The following is a 12541-nucleotide window of genomic DNA, read 5'->3' on the forward strand; positions in this document are numbered from 1 at the left end:
TGAATTACTGTTATTAAAATTTGATATATAGGAGGTTTTTTTAATCACTATATGAGTGTTCCTTGATAAAATAATTTAGATTTCTATTACTAATATGTTCTTTTCCTCTTTTCAGTATTTTTATTCACTACGGATATTTGCTGGCCAAGACCCATCCTCTGTCTGGGTTGGCTGGGTAACACCAGACTATCATTTTTACAGTGAGAATTTTGACCTAAATAAAAATTGTACAGTGACAGTTACTTTAGGTGATGAGAGAGGCAGGGTTCATGAAAGGTATGGATTTATTTATCACTTATTAAAGTCTTATTTTATTACTGTTGTTCAAAAGTGAATTATTCACAAGCTTGATGATATTTCAAATGTTAATTTAAACTAATAAGAAAACCAATTGTGATGTAGGAGTGTTCTGTACTCATTTATAAACAAATGTGTGTCCTGGTTTCAACTGGGATAGAGGGGGGAGAAATGAACAAGGAGCTTTGTGGTGCTTAGTTGTCAGCTGGGGTTAAACCATGACAATGTGTTTTGCATAGACTTGTTAAAGTGAGTTTATTTATCATTAATGTTCTGCTTGAAGAAATGTTTTGTGATGCTTCTTTCTTTTAACAACCACATTTGCTCACTGTGGATTAACCTGTTATTTTTTACGTATTTTACATAAGCACACTGAAGCATGTGAAATTTTTATAATAGTATGCACTTAGTCTGATCCCTTACCCATGATGCTTACATTATTGAAAACCAGGGGGTTTGTTAATGAGAAAACAAAACTAATAGCAGCACAAAGACCTTTAGGGTTCTCTATTACTCCATTGAAAAGCATATCTTCATTGAATACTTGGTTGAGTATGACCTATGATTTTTTTTCTTTTTTCTTGCTGTTCTTTCAGTGTGAAGCGCAGCAATTGCTATATGGTTTGGGGAGGAGATGTAATTGCTAATTCCCAGAGATCAGGTCGCAGTAATGTTGATTTAGAAATTGGATGCTTTGTTGACCTGGCTACTGGAATGTTGTCATTCACAGCCAATGGAAAAGAGCTTGGTGCTTGTTATCAGGTATTATCAGATTTTCAGGAAGGTGTCTAGTATGCTGGTCATTTTGATGCTATTATAAAATTGTTTTTTCTTGTTCAGAAATCTAATGGGACACTATTTGTTTAACAAAAACTTGTTTCCTATATTATTCTGTTTCATCCCTTTTTTTCTCTCTTTTGTAAGATTACATTTTCCCAGCTTCTTACAGTTGTTACAAATGTTGATGAAGGACTATTGGTAGATATGGTCAGAAAAGTATCTTTTTATCTCTCAATTCTTGCGGTTCAGAATCTGGATTTGTAATGTTAATTGTTCTTTTAAATCTCTTTTATTATTGAAATCTCTTATACTATATAGGAGAAATAATAATTTAAATTAATGTAAGATCAGATTTAGACTTTAGGGATGGTAATTTTTTTGTATGGATTGAGAAAATAAGTTTAGTTTGTGTCTTCTGCAGATAGCTATGATTCGTCAATCTTCTGATTTGCTAAGTTTCAAAACCCAAAATGCAAATATACATTACTGTGTAAAGCCAAAGTAAATGGGCTGGTCACCAAATGCTATTAATGCTCTCAAAACTTGGGGTCATTGGGCAAATGGATCAGTAGTTGACAGAAGTTCTCAACACCAAATTGATGAGATCTGCTTTTAGTAAGATGAGTTGTCCATAATAAAGCAGTCACTGTGGAAGACATTTTCCAGTTAACACAAAACCAACAAATCTGTAATACAGATAAAACTTAAATGTTATTACACTGAATTTAATGGAACTTTGTATGCTGACTCCATTGAAAATGAATGCAGCAGGGTCAGAAACCACCTGTAGTTGGGATGGGAGATGATCTAGCAGATGTAGAAGATCTAGATTTTGGTATATTTTTCTAAGAGTGGTCAGAGATTTCTGTGCCGTGCTGCGACGATATTAAATAGCAGCATCCTGGGAAAAGAAAACAGGAGATGGAAGTGCTTAGCCCAATGCTTAAGGAGAAGAAATTAATTTTGCTGCAGTTCTTGATTTACCTATTGAATGCCATGGTGATAGTCAGAAAAAAACAACAACAACAACAACAAAAAAACAAAACAAAACAAAACAAACCCAACTACAACAACAACAAAAAACACCATTGTCTATAATAGAAAAATAAATGAAAGACAGTGTACACATATATACTTGACATTGTGTCATTAATTGTCAGGCCAATATTAAGGTATTCATAGCAGAAAGGAAATCTTAAATATTGGTTTACAAGATGTTTTATTTTATTCTGAGTTAGCAATGGTTTTCTGACCTTTAAACAAGATTAGAAGTTACAAATTCAATTTTTATTACTGTGAAAAATCTGTCTTTGCTCAGAGGCTGACGGTTATATTGTCTCAGTCAGTTACTTTCAGGCTTTAATAAAATAAAATACACATTTTATTGGTAGTGTATTTCAGTCCAGGATACCTTTTGTTTCTGGATTTGAGTTTGTGTTTTCTTTTTCCCTATCAAAAAGATTAGAGTGTACATACCTGGCCTTACATTATTTTGTCTATCCCAATATTCATAGTTCTGAAAAACTTCTTTTCTGCATACAGATTTTTCAGTATTTGGTATTATTTTACATTTTGTTAAAGTTATATTTTGTTTTGGAGCTGTTTTCTCATCTAAAAGACTTATTTTGTGTGTGTGTGTTTTGCAATTTTTGATAGTTTTTCTCAAAGTTAGCAGTTGGACTCCTTCAAAAAATAAGTGTTACAATTGTACTTAGTACGCATAATGTGCATAAACAGTACACAAAATACACAACGATGTGATTAAAATATTTAATTGAACTCCTGAAACCTTGAATTGATTGTATAGATTTACCTTCTCTCAGCCACCCTGGCGCACTGAAACATTTTAAATATCACATTCTATAAGTATATTTTTACTTCTTTCTTCATGGCAGTAGGATGGAGTAATCTTGTAGACAGTTCTTCAGAATAAACTGGTAATAATACTCTGGTGTGTACTTTGAGTCCAACTATAATAGGAAAATCAGGATGATGTAGCTGTCAAAAAAAAATACCAAACCAAATCAGACACTTTAAAACTGCAGCAGTGTGATTCAGTGTCATTCACTGTGGTTTTGCAAGACTGGAGACAAATCCTAAGTCCAGAAATAAAGAGAGCTTTGAGATTTAAAAAAAAAAAAAAAATTACTTTTGGCATGTGCATTGCAAATTCACTAATCGTAACAGGAAATGAAGATTTGTACTGTATTGATCAAATGATGCGCTCTCATCCACTTCTTATACCCCTGTGGTTCCCTCTCTCTTAGAAATTTGCTTTTGCGCTTTTTTGGTAGTGAATTATTTTGTTCAGCATAAAATGTGAAAAAACTCTAAAAGATGTGTGATGGTCTAAAAGGTGCATTCTACCCTTAGTCTGTGCTGGGGCTGTTTTTCCTAGAGCAAGAGACAAACTAGGCAGCTGTAAAAATCTGCGTTAGAATGAGTTGTTAGATTTGGATATGTTTGAGAAGAATCAATATGTAGTGTTACTGAAGTTCTTACTATAGGTGTTGAGAACACATGAGGAAACAGACACCCCTGCCTGCAAGTTAGCTAGGCCTATAAAGATAACGCAGCAAATGCTTTACTGTATTGGAGATACAGATAGACACTAATGAACTCTGTAGTACAGTGTCTGCAGTTATTTGATAATGAAGTGTAAGCTCTATAGTGTTTATTTTATGTCATATTCTGGGAGGAGATTCTTGTTGATTTTTAAAAAATATTTTGATCTCATTTCTCTTCTAGGTTGAACCAAACACAAAGCTTTTTCCAGCAACTTTTGTACAGCCTACGAGCACTAATTTGATTCAGTTTGAACTTGGTAAATTAAAGGTACAAAGTGTTTTCTTTAAAGGTACTCTTGTAAATCTGTTTATTTCCATGGAAATTCCTGCTCAGTTGGATTTCTTTAGGGAGACAGAACCAATGGTGTGACCTTTTGACTTCTACATTTACTTCTGTAAATGTAATTATTATATGAAGTTAATTGTTCAACAAATGTAAACTGCATTTGTCAAAATAAACTAAAATTATCTGGGGAGAATACCCTTAAGCTTGGTTTGTTTGTTTTGCTTTTTAATGGATTTGTTTATTACAATAACTTACATATTTCTATGTGTTCTTCGCTATCAGTAAATTATATTCCCTTTCAGTATTATAGGTTTATTCGTAATTAGATGTTAAAAAATAATTTTAATACACTGTTTTGTTTCAGAATACCATGCCTTTGTCAGCAGCAATCTTTAAAAGTGAAGAAAGAAATCCTGTTCCTCAGTGTCCCCCTCGCCTTGATGTGCAAACAATTACACCTGTTTTATGGAGTAGGATGCCAAACAGCTTTCTAAAAGTAGAAACTGAGCGTGTCAGTGAACGTCATGGCTGGGTTGTGCAGTGTTTGGAACCTCTGCAGATGATGGCACTGCATATTCCAGAAGAAAACAGGTACATTTGGGAGGAACTACAGTGCCTTGATGTGGACAATATGTATTGAAAACTGATATCTGGGTATAGGTTAAACCTGCCTTAGAGAATATTTACAATTTCTGTTCTTACCTGCTGTATTTGTGAAATTTAGCTAGATACAAGAGGCTGGATGATTTTGATGCCATGGGGTGACATTTGCACATGTAAGAGAAAACGTGACTATTTGACTTTATATAAATTATAATACAATATCTCTTAAATCTCTAGGTCTTTAAACACAGAGATTTTCTTAGCTTGAAAAAGATTTAGAGAACATGCAACTATTATTTTGCTGGGTGTTTTGTTTTTTATTTTTGTGATAAAAACATGTAATCTGTTCCTGTATCATTTGGTCTGAATATACATGAAATAAGTTTTCATGTTCTTAATTACAAGATCCTGGCTTTGATTTTCACTAGTTTTTATCTTGGGAGTGAGTTTAATAAAAATCTATCCAAATATCAAATGTTGCAACCAGCGACAAATCAAACTATAAGCAAAAGAGCAGCAGAAAGATAATTTAACTGCTGTAGTTTTTTCAGTTATTTTGCAAATTATTTTAATAATCTTTGCCAAGTCTTGGGAAATGGGAGAGGTGCCTGAGGACTGGAGGAAAGCAAATGTCACTCTAGTCTTCAAAAAGGGCAAGAAGGAGGACCTGGGTGTAACTATAGACCGGTCAGCCTCACCTCCATCCCTGGGAAAGTGATGGAACAACTTACCCTTGGTGCCATCTCAAGGCATATCAAGGATAAGAAGGTCATTAGGGGAAGTCAGTATGGCTTAAACAAGGGGAAGTCATGCTTGACCAACCTCATCGCCTTTTATGAAGACATAACGAGATGAATAGATGATGGCAGAACAGTGGATATGGTCTACCTTGACTTCAGTAAAGCATTTGACACAGTCTCCCACAGCATCTTTGCTGCTAAACTGAGGAAGTGTGGACTGGACGATCAGGTAGTGAGGGGGACTGTGAACTAACCGAAAGAAAAAGCAAGAGAGTCATGGTCAATGGGGCGGAGTCCAGTTGGAGGCCTGTATCTAGTGGAGTGCCTCAAGGGTCAGTACTGGGGCCAGTATTATTCAATATACTCATCAATGATTTGGATGAGGGACTAGAGTGCACTATCAGCAAGTTTGCTGATGACACCAAGCTGGGAGGAGTGGCTGACAAGCCAGAAGGCTGTGCTGCCATCCAGCAAGACCTGCACAGGCTGGAGAGAAGTATAACAAGGGAAAATGTAGTCTTGCGTCTGGGCAGGAACAACCCCAGGTTCCAGTATATGTTAGGGAATGACCTATTAGAGAGCAGTTTAAGGGAAAGGGACCTGGGGGTCCTGGTGGACAGCAGGATGACCATGAGCCAGCACTGTGCCCTTGTGGCCAGGAAGGCCAATGGCATCCTGGTGTGTATTAGAAGGTTAGTAGGTCAAGAGAGGTTCTCCTTCCCCTCTACTCTGCCCTGGTGAGACTACACCTGAAATATTGTTTCCATTTCTGGACCCCTCAGTTCCAGAAGGACAGGGAGCTGCTGGAGAGATTCCAGTGCAGGGCAACAAAGATGATTAAGGGAGTGGAGCATCTCTCTTATGAGGAAAGGCTGCGGGAGCTGGGTCTCTTTAGTTTGGAGAAGAGGAGACTGAGGGGCGACCTTATTAACGTTTATAAATATGTAAAGGGTGAGTGTCATGAGGATGGAGCCAGGCTCTTCTCAGTAACAACAAATGGTAAGACAAGAGGTAATGAGTGCCAACTGGAACACAAGAGGTTCCGCTTAAATTTGAGAAGAAACTTCTCAGTGAGGGTGAGAGAACACTGGAACAGGCTGCCCAGGGGGGCTGTGGAGTCTCCTTCTCTGGAGACATTCAAAACCCTCCGGGACACATTCCTGTGTAACCTCATCTAAGTGTTCCTGCTCCGGCAGGGGGATTGGACTAGATGATCTTTTGAAGTCCCTTCCAATCCCTAACATTCTGCGATTCTGTGAATAATTCAATAACCAATTTTATCTATCATTAATCAAACTGAATTCAATAAAAGAGTAAAAAATACTGTGTATTGTGGAAAAAATGAAATAGTAATCTTCAATAAACTGTAAAGGCACTGTTAAGTGACAGTATTACCACAGAGTTTAAGTATTCCAAATACATTTCTTTTAAAAACAAGCTCTAATTTACCCTGGATTCCAAAGAAGATTCTCTGTCTTACATTTTTCCTTTCTTTTTTTTTTTTTTTCCCCCGTATGGAGTAGTAATTGTAAGTAATCTCATCAAATTACCACCTTTCCAGTGGTTTAGTGATGCACTCGTTAAGATTAGTCAGTATCCAGCTTATTGGTTTAAAGTGGAACTGACCAAAGAGACTATAGAACTTTTCTTTTACAAAATCACTAGTCATGAAATTGACTTGCGTTCTGTTTCTTTATTTCCTAACAGATGCGTTGATATTTTGGAACTATGTGAACAAGAAGATTTGATGATGTTTCACTATCACACTTTAAAGCTCTATTGCTCAGTTAGTGCTCTAGGTAACACTAGAGTTGCTTATGCACTTTGTAGCCATGTGGATGTATCTCAACTTTTTTACACAATAGATAACCAATATTTACCTGGTCTCCTACGTTCTGGATTCTACGACTTGCTCATTAGTATTCATTTAGAGTATGCCAAGAAAGCCAAGCTCATGATGAATAATGAATTTATCATTCCAGTTACAGATGAAACTCGAACTATTAAGTTATATCCTGATGAAACGAAGAAACATGGTTTACCTGGAGTAGGGCTTAGCACTTGTCTGAAACCAGACTTTAATTTTTCGACTCCATGCTTTATTTTGGCCAGTGAAGAATGTCAGACATCCAGCCCAGAGATACCCCTTGATATACTGAAATCCAAGGCCATAAGTATGCTGACAGAGGCAGTACAGTGTAGCGGTGCTCATATACGAGACCCTGTAGGAGGACAGGTTGCATTCCAGTTTGTTCCTGTTCTTAAACTGATAGCAACATTGCTCATAATGGGGGTTTTTGATGATGATGATGTGAAGCAGGTATTACTCCTCATTGATCCCAATGTGTTTGGAGATCACAAGGAAGAAACAGAAGAGAGGATGCAAAAGGAAGAAGTTACACAAGTTGAAGAAAAAGCTGTAGAAGCTGGGGAGAAAGCAATAAAAGAAACGAAAGCTCCTGCAAAGGGATTATTGCAGACAAGATTACCAGAATCTGTTAAACTTCAGGTGACCATTTAATATAAATATATTACATGTGTTCCACTATTGATGAAAGGTAGTGCTTGTCTGTTCCCTATAGTTTGAAAGATTTGAAATCCTGAAGATCTTTATTCCACTTTGCCTTACAACGTCACATTAATAACCAAATTTGATGATAATGCAATTCTTTCTACGTGTATCTACACTCAAAATAGATATGCAAGTACTTCTTTCATAGGTGTGTTTTAAACAAGGGAGGGTTGTACCAGATGGTCTTTAAAGGACCCTTCCCACCCAACTTATTCTATGAATCTATCATTTCTACATGTTTTGAGTGCTTGGAGTGAAACAATGCAAATACAATATAGTGTTATCAATCAGATAATAAAACTGTAAATTTGTCACCTTTACAGTAAAAAATAGGGGAAAAAAGTCTATTTTTTACAGTCTGTTGCAATGTATAGTATCCACTACAGTTCTTCCCCAACTAGAGTTTGCTGAACTGTTGAACTTAATTATGTTTTTTTCTATCCTAGATGTGTCATTTACTCAATTATTTCTGTGACTGTGAGCTACAACATAGAGTGGAAGCAATTGTATCATTTGCAGACCGTTATGTATCAAAATTGCAATGTAATCAGAAGTACAGGTACAATGAACTCATGCAAGCCTTGAACATGTCTGCTGCTTTGACTGCCAAGAAGACAAAAGAATTTCGGTCTCCTCCTCAGGAACAGGTAATATTAAACAAATGTTTGAATCTAAAAATAATAGAAATTCTGTGTGATAATAGCGTTCTTAGTTCTAAACTGCTATTGGTACTACTAGAGAAACAAAATTGAATTTGAAATAAAAATTTATTAAGATACCACAAAATACTGAATGTCAGAATGCTTATACTTGTGCTCCAGAATTCGAACTCTAAAACAAAATTAAGAGTTCTCAACAGTATAGAAAAATTGAATATTACTGCCTAGTGCTGAGGACCTGAGATTCATCCAGTTCTGCAAGATTATGATAATTTGATAATTTCATGTGCCAGAAGTTAACAGGAAGTTAGTGTTGTGCTGATGTCTGTATGTTGGAAATAGTCTTTTCTAACTCCAGGAAACAGCTTTATTAGTATGTGTAGCTGTATTTTGATGTTAATCATAATTAAAGCTTGCAAAGTACTATGGCTTTAGTATGTCCTTTAAGCTGTCTTAGAAGACTGTGTTTTGTGTTAATGTGATTATAAATTTGATTATAAACAGATAAAGAATGGCTATACATTAGAGTATGTCTTAGTTTACCTCAGTGTTGTAACTGTGTTTTAACTCCCTTAAAGATTAATATGTTGCTGAATTTTCAACTGGGAGAGGATTGTCCCTGTCCAGAGGAAATTCGGGATGAGTTATATGAATTTCATGATGATCTTTTAATTCACTGTGGTGAGTGGCAAGGTTTTGTTATGGTTTGTATTTGTTTGACACTTTACATGAAAAAAAGAACAGATCAGTTTAAAAAAATACCAGCCCGAAGTTTCTTTGTTAAATGTCTTACTGTCTACATGGTGACTTTCCTGAGAGACTTTCATGCATGTTACAAAAATATTGGAAACCCTGCATGGTTTTAAGTTCCATTGGTATGTACCTATTAAATATTATTGGTATTGTTCTGTTTATATGTCAGTTTTAGACTTATTTAGAAAAAATAAAAACAATCCAAAAAGAAGTTTGAATTACCTTAAAAGATTTGTATAAACCTGTGTATGTGTACAACCAGATAAAAGGTACTGAAACATTATTGCTGTGAAGTTAAGTGTTAGAAAATCTAATTAAAAACAGTAGGTAAGGGGTGCTGCTGCTTTAGCTTAGTTTTCTGGTGTACACATAACTGTGGTGGTCAATCATTATAAAATGCTGTCGCACTGCAGATAATAGCTTTACTTGCCCCAGTCACTTAATTTTAATGTCCTTGGGGTGTAGTTCAAGGGTGAGCTACAATGGGTAGCCTGTGCAATTTATTTGGGTTAAGGAATTACATTTTAGATGTGATGCCAAGAATCTTTTGTTAGTCTATTGAGATCTCAGTTTAATTAAGACAATCTTGGAATTATCAGTCCATTTACAAAGTTACTAACATTTATGGTCTGAGTCATCCAGTTATTACTTCTCATTCCTAATAACTACGCAGTTAAAAGTGATACACAAGTTTTTTCATATCTACCTACTTGATAAATATATTGGTAGTCACTCTTCCAGTGCATTTCTTGGTCCTATGGTTGATGGCACCCATCTTGTTCAAGAAGGGGACAGGGTCATTACTGTGAATTGACAACATCTCAAGTTCTTCCCCAGGAAGAGCACTGTAATCTTAATAGTTTCTTCCTTCTCCTTCTGTTTGCTTGAGGTCACTTTTAAATGTTTACTAATACAGCTGCTAGTTCTTTCTTCACTGGTTGTCTATAAAACCAGTTTTACCCAGTTCATGGAATTGCATTTGTTGACCTGCATTTAGTGACCTGTAATTAACAGTTTGTAATTTCTGTTTGTAGCCATGGTGCCTCCTACACCATTCTGTGCTTGTATTGTTATGGCTTCTGCTGTCACCTTGTGCTGCTATTTCTCAGTACCCTATTGGAATCTCCAGCAACGATCAAGTTGCAATTTCATAATAAACCAGATTTATCATTTTCAACAACCTCAACCTTAGCCTCAGTCAAAGTTGAGTAAGTCAGTGGGTACCTAGGTTGTGTTTCATCAGCTTATTTTGGAGGAAATTGTGTAAGACAGTATAAGAAGTCCTTAAAATCAAGGGTTGTATCTGTAAGGTTAGTTACATTATAGGTGGAAATTTAGTTGGTTTAAGGTAATTTGTTTTTTGACATTCCTGTGTTATTCCTCCTTGCTTCTAAATGCTTACTAAATCTCTTTCTTTCATTCCAGCATTTTTCTTCCAAGCTTTAAAGTTAATAGTTATCCTCATAAACACTCCCCTTTCTCTCCATTTTTATTGAGATAGATACCATTGACTACATTGTTGAGTCACTTAGCACTTGCTCTATCCTCTGGTTTTCAAAGATAATGCCTATTTGGCGTCAGAGATTTCTCTGAGACACCAGGGTGAAGATTATGGAAGAACCTCATGGAAGATCCTCAGCTTCACTTGAAGTGTCTTAACTTTGTAATATATTTATTTTACCTCGTAGTCTTGTTGCTGATATTGAATTAGCTTAGCTCCTGATCACTCTTCATCTTTTCGTGAAGTGAAACTATACTGTGTGGGGTTTTTGGTTGGTGGTGTTTTGTTTTGTTTTTTCCTTTTTAGGGGCGTACTTTTATTATTGTTTAATACATTATAAATGTGTGTGTTGAATGAGAGAGAATTGAAGATAGAGAAGGGCAGAAAGCACAGTCTCATTATTAAAATAGTTTAATGATCCTCTGGGTTATAAATAAAACTATATTCATTACTTTGTACAGATTTATCATAGGTGGTCGCTGTGGATAAATGCTTCTCATTATCTGTGTCCTGACTTTGTCCTGAAAATCAGTACTAAGCAATCACAGCTGCAGATAAAATGAATAGTTGTGCTCAGAATATTTAATCAGCCTTTTAATACTAAGTATGCTTTGCAGTCTAAGTGGAAAAATATGTATGCAATCAAGTAATTAAAGGCTGCTTCATAATGAATGTATGCAAATAGTCTGAATTAAAGTTACTCACGCAGTCTTAATCTCAGCATGTCCTAACTGTGAATGGTTAATTTTGACTGCAAAATAATAGTCCTCTATCATAATTTTTGCATGTAATTTCTTGGTTGTAAACAAACTAAGCAAGTGTACAACAGACTTGATTGTATAATATCGAATTGACACTTATCTGGGTTGGAACCCTCTGTTCTAATGCACAGACCTCTGGCCACCTGAATTAAGTGATTAACCAGTAGCAATATGGGATGGTCAGCTTCTGAATGGACTGAAATGCTAAAGGAATGCAGAATGAACAATGAATTATATGAGGCACTGGGTAAGACCCTGCCTGGAGCAGTCACAGATCCCACCTCCTTCAGTCCAACACTGTCTTTACTCATTGTGCCAGTGCATTTCTTCTTGAACTCAAGAGTTCTTCTCCAATTGTCTCCTCTTGCTTTGAGGGTCTGGGTTTTTTTTCTTTTTTTCCTTTTTTTTTTTTTAAATGCCAGATAGCTTTTTGCTTTCCTTAGCATACATGTATGCTTTCTCTTTCCTCTTCTTATTGGCTACAATTTCCTGCTCCTATGTTTTTGAGACTGACTGCAGCCTTCCTTCATTCTTAACTTTTTGTTTTGCCCAGCCAGTCTCACTTTTTCCATTCCAAAGATTCCATATGTAGTCTCCAATTTCAGTTTCTAGGTCTCTCATTCTTTCCCACCGCCTCTGAATGTTTTTCTTCCTAGTCTCCTAGTCACTTAGTCACTCCTAGTCATAACTTTAACTCCTTCCCCTTGGTAGGTGCCAGCAGCGAAGCCTGCTCGGTTCTATTTTTCTCTCCTTTTTTTTTTTCTTTTTTTTTTTCTTTTTTAATAGTTGCTTTAGCCTGTTCAGTTTATTCTTTTCCCTCTGCTCCAGCTCATATCTTAGTATTCTGTCTGGAAATCTTTTCCTTTTCTCATTTTCACTTCAACCAGCAGCCAAAGAGCAAAAGCTTATTTTTCAGCTCAGCACGATTAGCTGTGGTCTGAAGGAAACCTGCTTAGATGTTCTGTCCTTCTGCACATAACACATGTGGTATCTGATCATCACTAAGAGCTGTGAAAGATTTG

General features: G+C 36.0%; 1 protein-coding gene across 8 annotated transcripts in view; it reads left to right on the forward strand.

Moving 5' to 3' along the window:
* RYR3 (ryanodine receptor 3) overlaps positions 1–12541 on the forward strand; it is a 243915-nt gene that overhangs the window by 117327 nt on the left and 114047 nt on the right. For all 8 annotated transcript variants that reach the window (XM_065064236.1, XM_065064235.1, XM_065064238.1 and 5 more), the window contains exons 31-37: positions 116–276; positions 894–1059; positions 3826–3912; positions 4295–4521; positions 6981–7782; positions 8292–8492; positions 9083–9185. In XM_065064236.1, the coding sequence (XP_064920308.1) occupies positions 116–276; positions 894–1059; positions 3826–3912; positions 4295–4521; positions 6981–7782; positions 8292–8492; positions 9083–9185 (1747 nt within the window). The remainder of the gene's footprint in view (positions 1–115; positions 277–893; positions 1060–3825; positions 3913–4294; positions 4522–6980; positions 7783–8291; positions 8493–9082; positions 9186–12541) is intronic.

This window comes from Columba livia, chromosome 5, assembly GCF_036013475.1.
Source record: "Columba livia isolate bColLiv1 breed racing homer chromosome 5, bColLiv1.pat.W.v2, whole genome shotgun sequence".
In the NCBI taxonomy this organism is placed as follows: domain Eukaryota; kingdom Metazoa; phylum Chordata; class Aves; order Columbiformes; family Columbidae; genus Columba; species Columba livia.